At 40.7% G+C, this 19,847-nt stretch overlaps 1 protein-coding gene across 6 annotated transcripts in view; it reads left to right on the forward strand.

The window, feature by feature from the left end:
- The window catches only part of XRCC4 (X-ray repair cross complementing 4), a 201,539-nt gene that overhangs the window by 139,234 nt on the left and 42,458 nt on the right, over positions 1–19,847 (forward strand). For 2 of the 6 annotated variants that reach the window (XM_061621909.1, XM_061621917.1), the window contains one exon: positions 18,391–19,615. The exons of 1 other annotated variant lie outside the window; for it this stretch is intronic. In XM_061621909.1, coding sequence (XP_061477893.1) covers positions 18,391–18,529 — 139 coding nt within the window. In that variant the 3' untranslated portion in view covers positions 18,530–19,615. Of the gene's footprint in view, positions 1–3,400; positions 3,426–14,896; positions 15,012–17,525; positions 17,678–18,390; positions 19,616–19,847 lie in introns of those variants that run through there. 3 more of the 6 variants (XR_009761877.1, XM_061621938.1, XM_061621948.1) reach the window with 3 other exon arrangements.

A 19,847-nucleotide genomic window follows, 5' to 3' on the forward strand; every position in this document is an offset into this window, starting at 1 on the left:
TGTCACTAACTTTGAGTGTAGCAGAGATCTTCCATTTATAAAAAATGGTTCAGAGTTTTTGTTTGTATAAACTGGCACAGTTTCTAATTTCAAAAATGTATTAAGAGACTGTTTAACTATTCAGAAGTAAATGATGCTGCCCACCTAAGATATTGACATGCATATAAAGTAATTTCATTAGCATAAGTATCAAGTTGTGCTTTAATGTAAAGTATTAGGACTGTAAATAATATATTGCAATAGAGATTGTGAATGATAAGGAAATGTTCACTATAAAATAATGAATTTGGATTTTTTTTCAATGATTCTTTGTGGACCAGTGCAAGTATCATGCCAATTAATGGCAGCCTGTGTTTTGTATTCTCTGGCAAACGGGTCAAGCCCATAAGAAATTGTGTAGATGGTAGATTTGTCTCTGGAGAAAGTCTGTCATTGTTATTGCTTCTCACACAGGCTTATATGGGTTACAACTGTTCACCTGCTTAACTGACCTAGAGGTAATATGCTATGAAATTACCCACTTAATGGTAGGTAGAATACATCCGAACCGTGAACAAGGTAGCATGAAACAAACTGAGCTACAACATTTAAGTTAGCTTCAGAGCTCCAATATGAATGCTATGTTAGTTGTAAAATATTTGCCATTCAAATGGAAATGTATTCCTTTTTGAAGGAATCCCTTCTTAAAGGGTAGTACCAGACATTTTATACTTGCAATTTGCCTTGGGCTTAAGGGAAAAGGCCTGGAAATAAAATTCATGATTCACATGAAAAGCTGTATAAAATCTGTGTGGCGTTTGGAGGGTTGGGGTTGGTAATAAATTCTGGACCTATTTCCCATTCATACATGAATGGGGGAGAAATTTGATTCAGTTCACATTTAAAGGCAAGCTTGCCTAATTCACACTTTTCAAAGCAATGCGCAAACCGAAACAGTCATCCTTCAAAATTTGCTCTTTTCTGAATCTTGCAGTACAGTTCTACAGCAAAGTAATGTGTACAAAAATGCATATACTAGGGAAAAGAGTGCACATAAATTCATATATTAGTGAAAACAGCATGCAAAAATGCATTATATTAGGGGAAATTGTTTAGCAAATATGTGTATATTGCAAAATAGCATACTAACGTGAATTTTAGCAGAAAGTCGCACTAAAATACTGTTGAGGTTTTTTAAAAAAATTGCGAACTGATGTGGAAATGTGTAGTACTGAACTTAAGATTGGAAAACTGAGAAATAGAGAATCCAAAATTAACCGATTCACCCATCCCTACACACAAACGACTAGCTCTCTTTTTCTCACACACATCATATTTACACCTCTGTGTGTGTGTGTGTGTGTGTGTCTGTCTGTCTGACTGTCCCTTGTGCGCACACACACATGCATGCACAGGGCTTAATGGATGATCAACACTGTGATAGTACTACCTATGTACTTCTAAACATCAGTTCTCACCAAAGTTCAAAACCTGTCTGATATCTAAATCTGATGTGCTGGCAATATGTAGGAAACATAAATAAATAAATAAAGACACAGACATAGCAGCATGTGAGTCGGTGGTGGAGTGGCAGCAGTGCTGTCCCAGCAGCAGTGGCACTAGGGATGGAACAGGGTGAGGCAGTGGCGAGGTCAGGGAGCTCTGAGTTGGTGGCACTGGCCTGCAGGTATGCAGTAACCTGGAGAGTTGCTATTGCCATCCTGAACCTCCCTTGACATTAGTGCCACCTTGCCCCACTCCCTCCCTGTCAGTGGCAGTGCTGCTAGCAGCAAGAAAGCACTGCTGCCACTCCCCCCACCACAATGTGCCACTTCTGCACAGACCAAAGCATATTCTACTGGGCTATTAAAGGGTCTTGAAAAAGAGCTTGTGCAACATCTTAAGCTAAAATAGTTGCACTAATGGAAGAACTCTGGATTCGGGGACTACTTTTTCTCATACAGTATTTGTCTATTAGCTTGGAATCAGCCTTTCTATGACTCAAACAGGCTTTCAACTAGTGGGGGGGGGCTTTCAGACAGACAGAATTTAAGAGTCTAGAAATTACTATGCTTGTAGAAATTCACATTTCATTTTAAACTGGGTAATTAAATAAAAGGAACTTACAATTTTCTATTTTATAAAATCCATTTTGTTCATTTTTCCTGAACTATCAATTTTGAAGCATCATTTGGATATGGGTAGTAAGAACATAGTTGACAAGGTAAAGGGCATTGCTGATGTAATTCCATATCATGTTTTGATCTGATAAAGGGTGTGGAAATATCAATACACACAAAGGAGTAGAGTTATGATATACAGGGCCGGCTCCAGGCATGCGGGGGCCCTTGGGCATCAGCTTGCCCTGTTGTGCGTGTGTGCGCATGTGCACACACACATGCACGCACAGCTGTCTTCAGCAGCCACCCGTGCTCCCCTGCGATCCACGCCCCCCTTACCTGTCTGCTGTCTTTTACCATTGCCCTTAACAAAGATAGCAGCCATGGTTTCCCTAAAGGGATGATGCCTTCGCTGCCATCTTTGTTGATGGCATGTGTGCGTGCTACGCGCGTGCATCTCTGCCATCAATTAAGATGGCGGCAGGGGCTTCAGTACCTTAGGGAAACTGCGGCCGCCATCTTCGTTAAGGGCAATGGTAAAAGACAGCAGACAGGTAAGTGGGGGGGATGATCGCGGGGGTCACGCAGAGGGGCTGCTGAGGGTCTCCCTGTAGCTCCAGCCTCCAGGGGCCCTCGGGCCAGTGCCCAACCTGGCCGCCCTTTAGAACCGGCCCTGGTGATATAGTAATCTTCAAATTGTCCCATATACAAATTGGCAAGCTCTGGAGCCATGGGGAGCCTGTGGCAATCCCCTTGATTTGCCAGTACAATTTCCGATAGAAAGAGAAATAACTTGGATTCATTTTTTCCAGTGAAACAATGAAATACATAGGAGACTTGAAACATCATTTTTGTGTGACTCGTGCCTTCTATAGCAATTGAAGCTACCTGCTGCAATATTGGTATATAATGATGCAACATTAATCATGTGATTAAAATATGTGTTATCAATATTTTGAATCTGCCCTAATCAATTAATGAAAGCAGTTCATAGTGAATTCTCTTATTTTTTTTCTGTTAATCCATTTGTGATAACTCACCTCAATTCTCTTCCTCCTCCTTTATTTTTATTTTTTCTGCAAATTGTCCCTTGGCAAATCAAGAAAGGAGGGGGTAGCTATCGGTTCCACCAAGGCTGCAGACCTTGCCAGTTTGTATATGGGACAATTTGAAGATCCCAGCTATCTAAATGTAGCAAGGTTTCCAGAACGCCTAAAAACAAAAACAGACAAAAATGTCCTAGGAGTATCCACATTTAATTTTTGTCCAGCTGTTATGATATTGCATTTCTTCTTCCGCAGTTGCTGCTGAATTTGGCATTCTGCTAAGCAGATGATGCGTATTATTGAATACTTCCATTGCCTCATGTTTTCTGCTTCCAACTTGAGCCAATGAATTAAAATGGGAGGAGAAGGTCTGTATTGTTACTAATTAAGAAAGTCTAATGCAGAAAGATGGGTTAGCTGTTTTCAGGCTATCCATGTTTTTATGGAAAGCATATGAAACTATAGCCATATGAAACTTAAGAAACCAAAAAATGTTTCTCTGGATTTCAGTCTATACCTATAGGTTACCCTTTTGTGTGTATATCATGGAATCTAAGAAAGGTAGTAGAAGACCCCAATATTTGAAATGAACTTTAACAAAAAGAAGTTTGAAAAATAGAAGACATTGTGCCATATAAACAAGCAATGTCTTGTTCTTCCTTAAACAGAGGTTTTCTTTCTGATACTTCAGTAAAAACATTTCAGCATGTGCTTATGATTAATCTGAGGAGACTTTTCATATGCTTGGAGTACCTGTTACACTGCTTTGAATACAGCGACCAGGACTGAAAATTTGCGGAAATAATGCTCCCAGACGTCAGCTCACAGTCAAAAGAGTGAAGTATACCAATTCTCCTTCTTATTGTCTGGTCTTTTAAAACAGCTGAGAGAAAGCTGTAGTTCTCCAGATGTTGATGGACTCTAGCTCCCATCAGCATGGCCAGTGGTCAAGGGTGATGAGACTTGTTGCCCAACATTTGAAGAGCCACGGGTTTCTCACCCCTGTTTTAAAAGGATATCTTCTTAGTTGAGTGTTACTTCGATATGTTTGTTTTTTAAAATAATAATCTTTGTTGAAAAGATTGCTTTTTGTTAGAAGGTTGCTAGATGAAAATCCCCATGATAAAGGGATACTATGGCACCATGATGTTCTGTAGCAAGGCACAGCTATTATGTACATGGGTCTAAAATGTTTCCATACAAGCATGCCCATACACTAAGATCATCTTCAGACTCTTCACTTGGTGTCCCTCATGTGTCTCTGAGGTTGTGTGATATCCAGGAAGAGGGCCTTTTCAGTTCCGAGGCTCTGCCTTTGGAGGGCCCTATCCTATGAGACTTGCCTAGTGCCTACTTTTATGTCTTTACAGCACCAGGTGAATACTTCTGATTTTCTTTTCTTAGACCTTCTCAGATACCATTTAGACTGTTTTTATCCTGTTGCTTAATGTTACATTGTTTTCCTGTTTTGTATGTGTTTTTGTTGTTTTATCTGCCATATGATTTGGAAGCAACAAGACTGCAGAGCAGGGTTTTTAAAACAAGTAAAATAGTGTAGATAAGTCTGAGATGTTTTGGAATAAAACACAATTCTCAAAAGTTAAATAGATGCCTGAAAACCCTATTTCCTTGGGTTGGGCCTTGCTTTGAAATGTTTCATCCTTTTGTTCATACAGAAGTGGCAAAAACATGAGGCTTTGTACTAATGATCAGGCTGGCATAAAACAGAATTCTTTGCAAAAACATTCCCAAACACAACACTGTTGGAAGACTTGGGGGTATAGGGAATCAATCACAAATGGTGCAATTTCAACAATACCCTTCACAATCTCCCTACTATGCATGGTGGGAGAGCAAGAGTGTTCTCCCCCCCCCATCTTGCATTCTCCACCCCCCTTGCAGATCTGTCCCACCTCCAAGGAAATCCATGCATCAAGGTGGCTACTGTTTGAACAGGATGTACTTACGTAAATCCAACATAAGTAAGCTCACATTGTGCAGTTCCCAGATTTTATGTGGAGAATTTTTATTGTGCTGTTCAGCCCTCTGCATGTTGGATTTTATACATGTATCCCTTATTCAAATGGGATGTTCACGTACCCAACAGATAGTGTTGGAATATGTGCTTTTGCTCTCCCACACCATATGTAAGAAAGAAACTGGGAGACAATTTCATCCAGACTGGGTCTGTGTTAATTGCTATTGAAAGGAATAAATAAAACATAGTTGTTTTCCATTGAGATGTTGCTCATTGGGCTGGTTTGAACATAACATTACAAGAACAAGACTAGATAAGCTCAGGGTCTGCCCTCCCTCTTCTTCCTTGAGCATTCTTGTGAGGAAGAATTCAGAAGCTTTTGCTTGTTTTAAATTGACCACAGTTTGTCATGTCATGTCAAATTGAACAAACTGATTAATCTTAACTATGATTAGTGGCAACAACCAACTTCAAACCATTGTTAATGAAGATGTCGTGTTTTCACTAACTATTATTAAGATTAGCCACACCTTTTGTGTTCAGACATAATGCTAAACTGTGGTTAATGCACCAGAGGCAAACAGAGGAGGGGGAGCATGCAAGTCCAAAGTTTATCGCAGATTTTTCTTGTAATGCTAAACCATGGTTTTATATTATATAAAACCAAACTATTATGTCAGTGATTGTAAGTTTGCTCTTTGAGGTTAATGTACAAGTTCTTCTTACATTAAATTTACACATGTTTTAGGATACAGGTAGTTCCACTTGTATATTCAGAAACATTGGGAAGGGCCTGGATTTTTTTTATAAATCCAGATGTATTAAAGTTTGCTCTTTAAAGCAAACAAACAATACAATAAGAAAACCTTGGTCAAACAAAATTCAACTGATGGCACACATAAACATACCTCTTTCAATCCCTAATGTGCATCCATAAACAGTTATTTCAATATGAGTTAGTTAAAAAGGCTAAGTATTGTATGCTCAGGTTTTAGAACTGGCACGTGACAACTATATTTTGTTTCCATTTTGCCCATTCATTGGTCTGGAGATTATGGAAGCCAATATGATATAGGGCTGAATACCACCTATTGAAGCATTCTAAGGAATGTGTAGGATACATTATTTATATACTGAGCCACAGAATTGAGATGGAGGCACTAGCTTCCTGTGTGACATTCACTTTCTTCCCAGATTGGACTAGAATATTTTGGCTACTGTCATACTTTTAGTTGACCAATTATGGTGGAAGTAATTAAAGTGGTCTTCTCTAATCCTTACCCTGACTACCAGCCCATCTAGGAATGTGGCTTCAATAAGATTTTCTCAATACTATGACAAGCTATAAAATCAGTAAAGTGAAAGCCAGGCTGCAATAAATGAAACAAAGGTCTTGTTTCTTTAAAGTACAGCCAAGGCAAGTGTTGTTTGGACAACTGAATACAAGAGGATCATGACTTGGAAGCAATTGGTTGTTCTCTGATAACAGTCAATTTCCTTTCTTCCGGATTTAACATTGCCCTTACCTTCCTACAGCTATTCAAACATTCACAATGAGAGCCCGATAAAGAATTTGGTCTATAGGAAAGACTCCTTGTCCAGGTGAATAGTTATATCTACGTGTGAGGCAAAAGATAGCCATTTAATTTCCCCCTGCAGCTTGGCAAATGTTACAAATGTATTTCTTGTATAGACAGTTAAGACATCATTTAATGTTGCACAAATCTTATTTTTATTTTAGTTGAAGTTTTTAATAGGCAGGGCATTTTAAATGGCTATGTTCTCCAACATATTGCTGGTTCTTTAAAGCTAACATTTGCTTTTAATTTCTTAGATTTATTTCTGAATGTCAACATTTGTTCTTGGACTCTGTTTTCTTCTTTCTGCCTAGGATTTGGCTAGGTTTTTTTTGTTTTGGATACAATGAAAGTTTCTCCCTTTTTCAGTTCTGAGCTGTAAAATGAAATTAGCATTATACAGGTGAACTCCCTACTGTGAGTTACATTGAAAATGTAAAAGGTAGCCATACAAGGAATATTTATTGATGGGCAGCTATATTAGTTTAAATAATAATACCACAATGTGGTCAGCAACATGTCTTGTCGACCCTTGCCCTTCTTGGCTTATTAAAGCTTGCCAAGGGGGTGTGACTGAGTGGATCCAGGGTGTGGTCAACACATCTTTTTGTGAGGGAGTGGTCCCAGCCATCCAGAAAGAGGGGTGATCTGACCACTCCTAAAAAACCCACTCTGGACCCATTGGTTTGTGACAACTACCGCTGGTTGCAAATACCCTTTTTTTAGAGAAGATGACTGAGAGGGTTGTGGCGCAGCAATTGCAAGTACTCTTGGATGAAACAGATTATCTTGACCCATTCCAATCTGGGTTCAGGCGTGGTTATGGAACTGAATCAGACTTGGTGACCCTGATGGATGACCTCTATTGGGAGAAGGACAGGGGAAGTGCTACCTCTTATTATTACTTGAACTCACAGTGGCTTTTGATACCACTGACCATGGTGTCTTGAGCCAACTTGGTGAGATGGGAATTGGAGACACTGTTAACAATGGTTCCAATCCTATCTCCAGGGTCGTTTTCAGAGAATAGCATTGGATGATTGTCTTTTGGCTCCCTGGTAGTTGTGTTGTGGGATGCTGCAGGGTACTGTCTTGTCCCCCATGCTGTCTAACATCTATATGAAGCCCTTGGGAGCAGTCATCAGGAGATTTGGGGTGAGGTGTCAGCAGTACACTGATGGTATCCAGCTCTATTTCTCTGAAATATCTGAATCAGGAGAGGTCATGCAAGCCCTGGGCCAGTGCCTGGACTCAGTGGTGGGCTCGATGAGAGCCAATAAACTTAGTTTGAATCCCAGCAGGATGCAGGGATTATGGGTTGGTGATTCCTGGGTTCTGATAAAAGATAAATTGCTTGCTTTGGATGGGGTTGTACTCCCTCTGAAAAAGCAGGTACACAGTCTGAGGGTGCTCCTGGATCCAAATTTGTCACTAGAGGCTCAAGTGACCTCAGTGGCTAGGAGTGCCTTTTAGCAGCTTTGGCTAGTAAGATAGCTGCAGCCATTTCTGGTCCAGGATAGCCTGATCACTGTTGTCCATGCACTGGTAACCTCCAAGCTGGATTACTGTAATGCGCTCTATGTGGTGCTGCCCTTGAGGTTGGTCCGGAAGCTGCAGCTGGTACAACATGAAGCAGTGCAACTGCTCACTGGAGTAGGGAATTGCCAACATGTTACCCCACTGCTAAAAGAATTGCACTGGATGCCCATTAGCAACCGGTCCAAGTTCAGGGTTCTAGCTTTGATGTACAAAGTCCTGTGCAGCTGGGACCAGGATACCTGAAAGATCGTCTTACCCCTTATATACCCAGTCGATTACTGCACTCTGCAGGTGAGGGCCTCCTGCAGATATCATCTTATTCAGGAGGTCCTTTCCACACAGCATAGGAAGCGGACCTTTAGTGTAGTGGAACGTACCCTTTGTAATTCCCGCCCCTTAAATATTAGACAGGCACCATCTCTGTTATCTTTTCGGAGCCTACTGAAGACCTTCCTCTTTGAACAAGCCTTTTAAGTAGAGACCTTACCTCAGTATGTGTCTGTTAGAATTGCTTTTTAAGATGTTTTAAAGGATGTTTTAAAGATGTTTTGTTTTTAAGATGCTTTAGAGTGCTTTTAGTGTTTTTGATTGCTGCCCTGGGCTGCTTCTGGGAGGCAGGGCGGGATATAAATTTATTAAATAAATAAATAATACATTTCTGTTAAATTATTTTATTTTCTATAAAGGATGAATTCAGCTTTTAAAGGAAAGTTTCATTTGATTTGATTTTTTAAAATAAATTTGAATTTTAAATTGTTGTACTTTTCTCATGAAACTGATATCAGGCTGCCCCTCCAGATAACTTGCCTCATAAGGTTGCAATCTTATACCCACTTATCTGGGAGTAAGCTCAGTGGAACTTACTTCTGAATAGACATATATATATATATATATGTAAGACAGTTTTGAAAGCAACAAACAGAACTTCACTCAAGCTTGCTCTGGATCCCTATAAGTATTCTGTTAATCACCTAATATATATATATGAACGTAATTGTGACCAAACAGAGGTTTTTATTATATTAACAAAACGTTTCAGCTTCCGCCTTCATCAGCTGCCAACATACAAATGCTGTTACCAAGGTGGCAGTTATAGAGCTTTGAGGATGGAATGCTCAGAGGGGCTTCATTTGCAGAAGCTAAGTAGTGGTGGTACTGTCCTCCAGGTTCAGGCCATGTGGTGCCAATGTGTCCAGAGAGTAAATCCAAAAGTTCTCCCTTTTGGTCAATGCTGCTGGATCTGCTGGCATCTCTATAGCTGTTATAGAAAAGTCCAACAGGCTGTGACCCTCGATGTTAAAATGCTTTGCAACTGGTTGCTCCACTTTTTTTGTCAAAATTGCCGACTTGTGGTTCCTGAAGCGCGTGCGTAGGTCAGTTGTGGTCTTTCCTACGTATTGGGTATGACATCCTGGTCTTTTGCACTTGATGATGTAAACTATATTGCAGGACCTTCAGGCGATGTTCTGTTTGCTGTAATATGTCCTGCCTGTCCTAGTGCTTGTAAAAGTGGCTGTCTCCCTGAGGTACACACAGGTGATACAGCGTTTGGAGTGACAAGGATGAGACCCTGGATTGGTGATAGGTGGCTTAAGCACAGCTCTCACCAACAGTCTGCGCAAATTAGGAGGTTGGCGAAATGCTATAACAGGAGGCCTGCTGATGGCTGTGGTAAGATGTTCTGAGTTTGCCAGCAATGGGTAGCTCTCCTTGATTGCTCGGTGATAGTTAGGAGATGCTGGATGGAATCTACCACAAATGGAATCCGTTGCTCTCTGCTCTTTGAACAAGCCTTTGCACCGCAGATGTCTTTATTTTAATGTTGGATACATTCTGTAGCTCAGGTCAATGCGTTATTTTGAAGAAAATGGAAGAGCAGCATGGCAGTAACAGTTTGTTGCCATGCCATGAATTAAATTGCTGTTCGTTTTTATTTTTCTTGACTATTATAATGGATAGTTTATTATTGCCTGTTGAATGAGAGACATGAAAAGTAAAGGGGAAAAAGTAGTTTTGCCAGGATAACCTAATCCCATAAGCAGCCCTAGCCAATAACAGAAAATTAATCAAGCAGTGTAAGCCCTCACTGTAATAATATCCCGTGTCCTACTTTTGACAGTCTGCATTGGTTGCCGGAATGACAACTAGGAAATCTGAAAGCAAAATATTAAGCCATGTATTGCCATTGCTGAATTTATGAACATTTGGCAATTCCTTAGGGCTTTTGTGCAGTTGAATTCTGGTAGTGGGTGGAGGTGCATTAGTATTCTTTCAGCCTTCTTTCCAACCATCCTGGAACATTGAGATTGATTCCCCAGAATTATAAACACTATTTGCCATAGAAGCAATTTTGTTGTCAAAATTAATAGGAGCCAAACTGAAGTAGCTATGACTTATACAGAACACCTGGCGCATGAGAATAACGCTGAGATCCAGCTCTTAATTCCTAGGCGGTAAAGTGCTTCACATTGCAGGGTGAGGTTTTATGGGAGAGGATATTCCAGCGCTCAGCTGTAGGAGAAGACTTATCTCAGCTTACAGCTGTGAAGATACTGGACTAGTTTGTCTGAATGATTTCCTGTGTTAGCCCCTGCAATTATCAAATGTAAGCCCCTACGTGCTGGCTAACAAGCACACTCTCCATATCCCATATCCCCCTGCCACATAATAATTATATATCATCTCTGGAAGCTTTATGAAGGACTGCCCACATTTATTTAAACTGTGAACCAGATTTTTTTTTGAGGGGGGTCAGTATGAGAGAAAGTGTAGACACTGAGAGAACCTTACCACAATGCAGAGCCAAACACTGGGAAGAAGTTACAGAGGGTTAGAAGGAGAAATGGTAGAGGGAGAATGCTGTCTCTATGCCTTACTCATATAAATTGTCCAATAGAGGAAGGCTAAGGTGAGAGTGAAGACACAATCAGGGCCAAATGGCACTAAATGAGAGAAGTGCAACTTGAATGGTTTGGAGTGTCAGCCACTTGTACGTATGAACATAGGGAGCTGCCTTATACTGAGTCAGACCATTGGTACATCTAGCTCAATATTGTCTAGACTGGCTGGCAGTGTCTGTCCAGAATTTCAGGCAGGGGTTTCTCCCATTCCTACCAGGAGATGCTGGGGATTAAACCAGCTGCTCTACAATTGAGCTATGGCGACGCTGTGGAAGGTTGGCCCCAAAACATCAAACAAGTGAAGGGTGTTGATGAACAGGCCATAATAGTGTGGATATAAATCTATGCATTGAGTAAAAAAAAAAAAAAGCTCTTTAGTGACTGGGATGATGGTAGGAATTTCTGGACAAGTAGAGAGATAATAAGAAAAACATTTACATTCATTCTGTCCTGAATTGGTTATGCTTTAGAAGGAAAAAACAGGCTCAGTGCAAATCCAGCACACTCAGCATGATACAGATCAAATACTAGGGTAAGAAAACATATTATTAATGTTAATGCTGTGACAAGTAGTAAGTTTGTCGTTCAGAATTTAGTTGCTGCGCTAGTATCAGCACCCTTTAACTATTTTTCTTTGGGGGAATCTTAGTATTTCCTTAAGTCATAGCTAGGCCATCTGTTCCCACCCACCCTTACCAATTCTGATACAATAGTAAGCCTGGGGGAATATATTTTGCTAGTCAAAAGCAATGAAATGGGGAAATATCCAAAAATCAAATATCTTTTTAAAATGTTTGTGCCAAGATAAAAATGAATGGGTCAGAGTAGGAGATATACTCTCCTATGAAGGGAGAACCTTGATATATTTTGGCTAAACCCTTGGGGTGTGGATAATATAATTACTTCCCTTGGGGTGTGGATAATATGATTACTTGGGAAAACTGCAAGATAAAAATGAAAGAAAATAGCAAAAACAATCCATGCTTTACTATATTCACTATACCAGCGGTAGTCTAGAGCAAGTATAAGGAACCACTGGCTCTCCAGATGTTGTTGGACTCTACCTCCTATCAGCCCCAGCCAGCCAATCCAGTGCTCAGGAATTCTGGAAGTTGGAGTCCAACAACAACTGGAGGGCCACAGGCTTCCCATCTAGAGGGCAGCAGCTCTGCCATCCAGAGGTGACAGGTCATTTGAGATTACACCAAGGTGAGTATGCACTAAAGGGCAGGAGGGAATAGAAAGTGTGGCATACATGGAACCTTGTGGCTATATAAAATCACAGCTCAGGTAGCACTGATAAATATTGATGTGGCTCAAACAATATTAATTACTACATATCTGCTACCAAATGTAATGATATTTGAAAATACATTTACAGAGCAATCCTGCGCATACTCATTCAGAAGTAAATCCCATTATGTTTATTTTTTTATTGATTTATAAAATATGTTTATACCACTATTTTGTTAAAAACATCAAAGTGGTTTACAGCACTTTAAAAAAACCACCACCATAGAATATAAACATTAAAAGTACAATAAAAACAAAGGTCAACTGCTGCAAAAAAAGCATATTCTTAATTGCCTGCATAAGCCTGGCAGAAAAGAAAGGTTTTCAGCAGGTGCTTAAAAGCTAAAACAGAAGGCGTCTGCTGAATCTCTGCTGGCAGAGCATTCCAGAGAACTGGGCTGATGACACTGAAGGCTCAATTTCATGTCACTGTTAAATAAGCCTTGTCACTTGCGGGATGACCAAATCTGCTCCTGCAGATGATCTCAGTGGTCATCTTATTGAGTTCGATGGGATTTACTACCATGCAGTCACGCTTAGGATACATGAAACTGACTGTGGGGGAGGAAGAGACGTGGGAGAGAAGGTGGAGGAAGTGAGGAGGAGGAAAGGAAGGGAAGAGGAGGAGATTGGAAGGGGAGGGAAGAAGGAGGGGAGGGGAAGGGATGGACAAGAGGGTAGGTTTGATTATTTACATGCTTTTGGAGTTCAATGGGATTTGCTCCTGTGCAATCTTGATTAGGATAGGTGAAACTGACCTAGGCGAAAGGCATGGGAAGTAGGCTAGGGATATGGAGGGGCAGGGGAGAGGGATGGAGGGGAGGAGACCGGATGGATGGGTACTGGGCAGAGGGAAAGTCCTTTCCAAAAGGAAAACGTTGTTAACAGTATACTTATTTTTCAGGGTTTCCCCCACCTTTTTATTCTACAACAGCCATGTGAAGTCTCCCACCCAAATTTAAACCAAAAGGTGTCCCTGGCCACATCCACACCAGACATTTTTTCAACTTTAAACAGTCATGGCTTTCCCCAAAGAATCCTGGGAAGTGTAGTTTGTGAAGGATGCTGAGAGTTGTGAGGAGACACCCTATTCCCCTGACACAGCTACAATCATCAGAAGAAGGGCTGACTGTTAAACCACTCTGGCTAGTGGAGTTCTGTCAGAGGAATAGGAGTCTCCTAACAACTCTCATCACCCTTAACAAACTATAGCTCTCAGGATTCTTTGAGGGAAGCCATGACTGTTTAAAAGTGTAATAAATATCTGGTGTGGGTGTGGCCCCCTGATTAGCCAAGCCATATAGCTGTTAGTCTGGCTCTTAGAAGAGTAACAGTTGGTTCTTACTGAGTATGCGTGTGCATTCTGGCGGCGGCCAGAATGCTGACCGGAGCTGGTCCACAAATGCATACTACACCTCTTCTTTATCAACTTCATTGGCTACCGGTTTTATTTCGACACCAGTTTAAAATTTTGGTATTAGCTTTCAAGGCCCTACATGGATTAGCTCCAATATATCTATCAAATCGTATTCTGGAATTTAAATCTCAACGACCGACAAGAGCACCCTTCGAACATTCTCTTATCATTCCATCTACCTTTATAATCCGCCGCTCCAATACTAGGAACAAAGCTTTTTCGTGCATAGCTCCCATCTTATGGAATAACCTGCCACCAGAGATCCGATGTTCCTCCTCACTCACGGTCTTTTGCCGTCAGTTAAAAACATTTTTGTTTCTTCAAGCTTTTAATGTTAACATTTAAATTGTTATAACTATTGTATTATTGATTTTCTTAATTTTATCTTTTAATTGTATATTGTTTTGTATTAGACATTGTCTTATTTGTTCGCCGCTCTGAATTCTAAGAACTAGGGCGGGATATAAAATGTTTAAATAAATAAAATAAATAAATCATAGATTCCAATGTTACATTTCTTAAATTAATTAAAAATCAGCCATGCATTTTTAAAACTTTTAAACTGCAGAAGATGAAGGTCAGAGTATGGGGCAAGGTCAGTAATAGGATTACAGGTACTCTGTGAACATGGCTGATTTTAAATTAATTTCAACAAATTATGAGACCACTGACAGAAAAAGTCCAATAGGGGTCTGGATTTTTCTCTCTCTTGTTTTAGACCTTGAACTCTGGATTATCTCTGAATGTTTTGTGTATCACCATGAAGACTTAAGGGTTGTTAAGCAAGCATTTCTGAGTTCATGACACTAGGTTTTATAAGATTTTGCTTTGAAATGAGATTATGGGAAGCAGCAGAATGGCATGGGGGTATTTTTAATTTAACATGGCGTAATGTGAAAAATCCATGCTGGCTATAGTATGCAGACACTCTTGTGACTGTAACATAGGCTAAGATTATGATATGGTTAACTTACATTTCTGGCAGTGGGCATGTCCTGCCATGCTTATAAAATAATATTTCCCTCTCTGCCCCTTCCTGTCTTCTAGGTACAATGTTGTAGAATTGATGGCTTGCGTTATGCAATTTTTAATTTTTTTTCTCCGTGACATAAACAGAAGTTACCAGATAAAATGTCAAGGTCTCTGATTTGAATCCATTGCCCATTTGGGGTAAGAGGTCATTCATAACCCATTGATGTTTCATAAGTATTTTTGTTGAAAATTAAGTGATCTATTTTATCATGGTCTTGTACAGGAGCAGAGAACCTCTGGTCCAGGGCCAAATGCGGCCATCCAAGCCCCTCTGTCCAGCTCCCAGCCCTCTCCCTAGCCCTCTCCCCATGCCACACCTCTAATTGTGATCCTACTCCCCTTTCTACTTGAGTGCTTTTGTCTATCTGGAATGCATCCTTGAACTGCGATCATGCCTTTTGCTCTGCTGGATAGAGAGAGAGGTGTGTGTGTGTATAGATATCTCTGACTTTTGCATGGCTGGAATATTGCACACTGTACAAAGATAAAAGTTATATTTGTTGCTCCACCCATTTTTGCCTCTGGCCACACCCATCACTGGCATGTGGCTGCTAAAAGCTTGCTGAAGGAAGAATATAGCCCTTGGACTGAAAAGAACTCCCCACCTGCATTGAGCAAGGGGTTGAACTCAATGACATTATAGCTGCCTGCCTGTCTCTTCCACTCTCCATCCCCTACCATTTTATTAGATGTAGAAGATGTCCCAACCTGCTGCATTGCACTGATTAGCTTGCCTTGTATCACTGGTGAGTTCAGAATCCCATGATACCCCATTTGTTTAGCACCTAGTTTTCAGAGCCAAAATTACTGTGGATCGCCAACATCCTCTGGGTAATCTAAATGTTAAGATGAATTTATCTCAATTAAAATGAAACAGATGGTATGCTGCAATGCTTAGAACTGGTGTTCTGGATTCACAGTATTCATTCCCAGCTTTAGAGTTCTCTTTAAAAAAGGGGGGGGGGATGACGGATGGAAACATTTTGGCTAACCTAGGCAGCCTGGCTCATTTCACATTTAATTGAAAAGAAAACATCTGAAGGGCTGCTAGTTACTTTTATAAAAAAAAGCAACTGAGATGATCTGATCACAGATATTCTATGTTACATCTAGTTTAGCTCTCAAAATTCTTGCTGAGCCCTGTTTGTTAAGGCAGGTTCAAATCATAAAAGACTTTTTTTTAGATGGAGCTTATAAATATTTGGTGGGATCCAAACTCCCTAGGTGTAAATGCAGAACACTTCTGCTTGTATACAGGTGAGAGGACTGGGCTGTGGGCAGCAGCGTAGAGAGTGTCAGGAGCGAAAAACTGGGAGACAGGACCTGGTGGCATTCAGGATCTCATAGGGCAGGACTGGAGAACAAGCCAGAACTCAAGACTTAGGAGCAATCAAGATCAGAGAGAAGGACCAAAAAACAAATCAGGAATCAGGGCCAAGAAACAGGACCAGAAAGGCAGGACATGCTATTTTAGACAGACTTTGTTGCTCAAGCAAAGTTCCAGGAGATAGGAAGCCCTCTTATACTCCTTCATGCTTAGGAGCAACCAGTGACCAGCCTGGGTGAAGTCAGTCCAGGAGGTTCTTTATTAGAAGCTGTAGAGATGCTGCTCACCACATTAAGTCAGCAGTTCCTGATAACAGGAGAGTTTAAAAAATCCTTTTGTAATTTTGGGGTGCTACCTTGGAGGGGCTCACAACCTTTGAAAGGTGCTTTTGAAGCCACAGATGGCTGCTATCAATAGGGGGAGCTTAAAAACTTCCATGTTCCTTCCATGGGAAAGGGCCGTAGCTCATTGGTAGAGCATCTGCCTTGCATGCAGAAAGTCCCAGGTTCAATTTCTGGCACCTTCAGGTAGGGCTGTGAGAGATCCCTACCTGAAACCCTGGAAAGCCTTTGCCAGTCAGTGTAGACAGTACTGAACTAGATGGACCAATGGTCCAACTCAGTATAAGGTATCCTATGTTCCTGTATGCAAATGGAGCCTGGCTAATATCTCATGAGATTTTGCATTTTTCAGTTATATAACGTGTTGGCTTTTGAATATATTACTGGTTCTGCCCACCATCTAACTGGAAAATACACTAAATTTTAAGTGTTTATTGAATACATCAAGCTGCAAAAAACTTCAAACACTGAACACGTGTATGAGTCCCAAACTGTTACAAAGTTTCACTTTAACGAAATCAGAACTGATTGCTTGTTGCACTACTCATGGGTCAGTGCCTGCTCTGACAGCTTCTTCCCCTAGTTTCTCCCAAGTGTAATAATTGTCACTCCTGTTCATGTATACTGTGGGGACAGGACTTGGAATGCTTCCCAGTGGTAGCCAACACGATACCCTCTAAATCAGTGCTCTTCAACCTTGGGTCCCCAGATATTGTTGGACTACAGTTCCCATAATGCCCCAGCCACCTTAGCCAATGGTCAGGGATGATGGGAGTTGTAGTCCGAGAACATCTGGGGACCCAAGATTGAAGAACACTGCTCTAGATGTTGGACTCCCATCAGCCCCAGCCGGTATCAGTAGTGATAATGGGAGTTGTAGTCTGGCTTGTTCTGAAGGGCACCACGTTAGCTATCCCTTGATGAATCCTGCTGGATTTCCAGAATATGGGTCTGAAGCTCCTTCATGATTTTTCAGATACCCATTCTCCAGGAGCAGCAAGAACAGGTGATCAAGAAACAAGTTAGTGGCAAAATCCTGACTAGAATCTTGTGTTTAGACCTTTGGTTTTTCTAAGGCACGGCCCTATTTCAGAGGGGATGGAGTATATGAATGACAGCCATACAGCGGTAAGTGGGAGCCATACAAGAGTTGACTTGCACTTCTCATGCACATTGTTGTCTAACCTGTGACACTCTGTTGGGATCAAGTGGGTTCCTTTTCCTAGCATTGAAGATTTACTAATCAACCAAGTAATTCACATTCATTATTCAGGCTTCATGTGTTCTTACACACTGAAAATATTTGGTCTTCATGTCTATGCTTATGCTGAGTTTTAAAATGAGTGTTTGATTATTCTTCGTAAGTACAATACAACTTAAACCTCTTGATGCAGGGATGTAGAAGCTTCCTAGTGTTGGACTTCAATTCCCATTACTGGACCACTGGCCATTCTGACTGAGATTAATGGGAGTTGAAGTCCAACAACATCTGGAGGTCCACAGGTTCTGCACCCATAATGCTTCAGCAAATGTATGATGTAAAAGGAGCATATTAAACCATACCTGTTTCATAGTATTCATTTTTGCTATAGGAAAATAACGAAATTTTCTAAGCTGCATTTCCATAAATCTCAAAGTACAGTATAAAGTAATTTAGTATAGTGGCAGTATATAGTCCTTTAATGATGAAATTAATGTTGTTTCTTTTCTGCACTTCATTTTGGACTCTGAGGGTGTATCTAATGCTACCGTCCCACTCATGAAACAGCTTTTGATCTAGCAGAAGCACTTTATGACATAAGAGGAAGGGAAACTTTTTTTATTCTCCCTTCCCACTGCAGCCCTCTGCACCCAGAAAGGATTAGGAGAATTGTGACCCCCCCCAAGGGTTGGGGGACCCTCCAGAACAGCACAGGAACAGCACAGGAGTCTACAGCAGGAAGGGGGAATCGGATGACTGTACCTCCTCTCCTCTTATGATGCCTCAACTGGATCAAAAACCATTCCACGCGAAGGATGGCAGCACTGGATCTCACCCTGAGTTTTCAAACCAGAAAGAAGTGTCTTCAGCCTCAGAGCTAAGCATGTGCTTAAGCCATGTTGATCGATCAGAGCACTGATGGGGGGAAATGTAATGAGAAGAAACAGTGTTTTGTGATGAACAGCATACCTTAATAACTTTTCAACACATCTAGTTTTTAAAAGCGTTGTTTGAAAATGTATGGCAACATGCCAAAAATGAAACTGATTTTATTGTTATGTATAGTATAGCAAAATTGAGAAATATGTTGAAGTTTGCTAAGATCACCTGCACAAGTTGCTTGCCACAGACTCACCATGATCCTTAGCTGGGTGTACTGCCAGCAGAAAAATTACTCAAACCATCCTTGGGTCCACTGAGTCAAGGCTAATCCTTGGACATTTATGTCTCTCTTGCACTAGTGTAGTGGGTAGAGCAGAAAAAGACCAGGAGTGACCGGAAGGTTTTTCCTTGATGGGTTGTTAAGGGCTTGTTACATTTCCTCCTTAACAGCTGATAACCCGACATATGTTCCTACCTTGTTTTCATGGTCCTAGGTAGAGGATAAAAAGGTTTATAAGTGCAGCTATTTACTAAAGTCTGCTGATGTCATTTCTGAGCAGATTGCTTCAATACACAAACAATAAAGCAAGTGTATAACGGTGCATTAATGTTCAGTTGTTGGCTTTTGTCTCCCTGTAAAGCCTGTTCATTTCAAATAATTTGCTAGTGTTTTTTCATGTACTAAAGGGTAGAATGCACCAAGGTGGGGGGAATTATTACATTTTGTCCCCCTCCAATTTATACTGTCTGAATGGTAGCAATTTTTGAAAGTATTTCAATATGTTCTTTGATATTCAAATTGATCTTTACATCATATGTTATTAGAGACACTGCTGCCACTTCTGTACCTAAAGGTTTATTAGCACATTGGAACTCATTTTCCAAATGTATTATTATTGGCTGTGAAAACGCTCTTTGTACTAGGTCCCAGCACGTGGTGTATTTGACCGAGGAGCAAATCTTTCTTGAAAGAATGCTGATGGGGGAGAAATTAGGCAATTAAAATGAATAGTGCTGTAAAACAATCCTGTCTCACATATGTGTCCCCCCAGTTTTGTTTCTGTAGCTTAAAAGAGGGATAAAAGAGAACCAATTACCCTGCTAGAATTTGTGTGCAAGCGCTCCCAAGTTCACTACTGTGAAAATAAAATAAGTCTGTAAGAATGATTTCTACCCTGTTAGTTCACAAAGCTGAGCAACATGTAAGTTATAGAC

This window comes from Rhineura floridana, chromosome 1 (genome assembly GCF_030035675.1).
Source record: "Rhineura floridana isolate rRhiFlo1 chromosome 1, rRhiFlo1.hap2, whole genome shotgun sequence".
NCBI classification, from domain to species: Eukaryota; Metazoa; Chordata; class Lepidosauria; order Squamata; family Rhineuridae; genus Rhineura; species Rhineura floridana.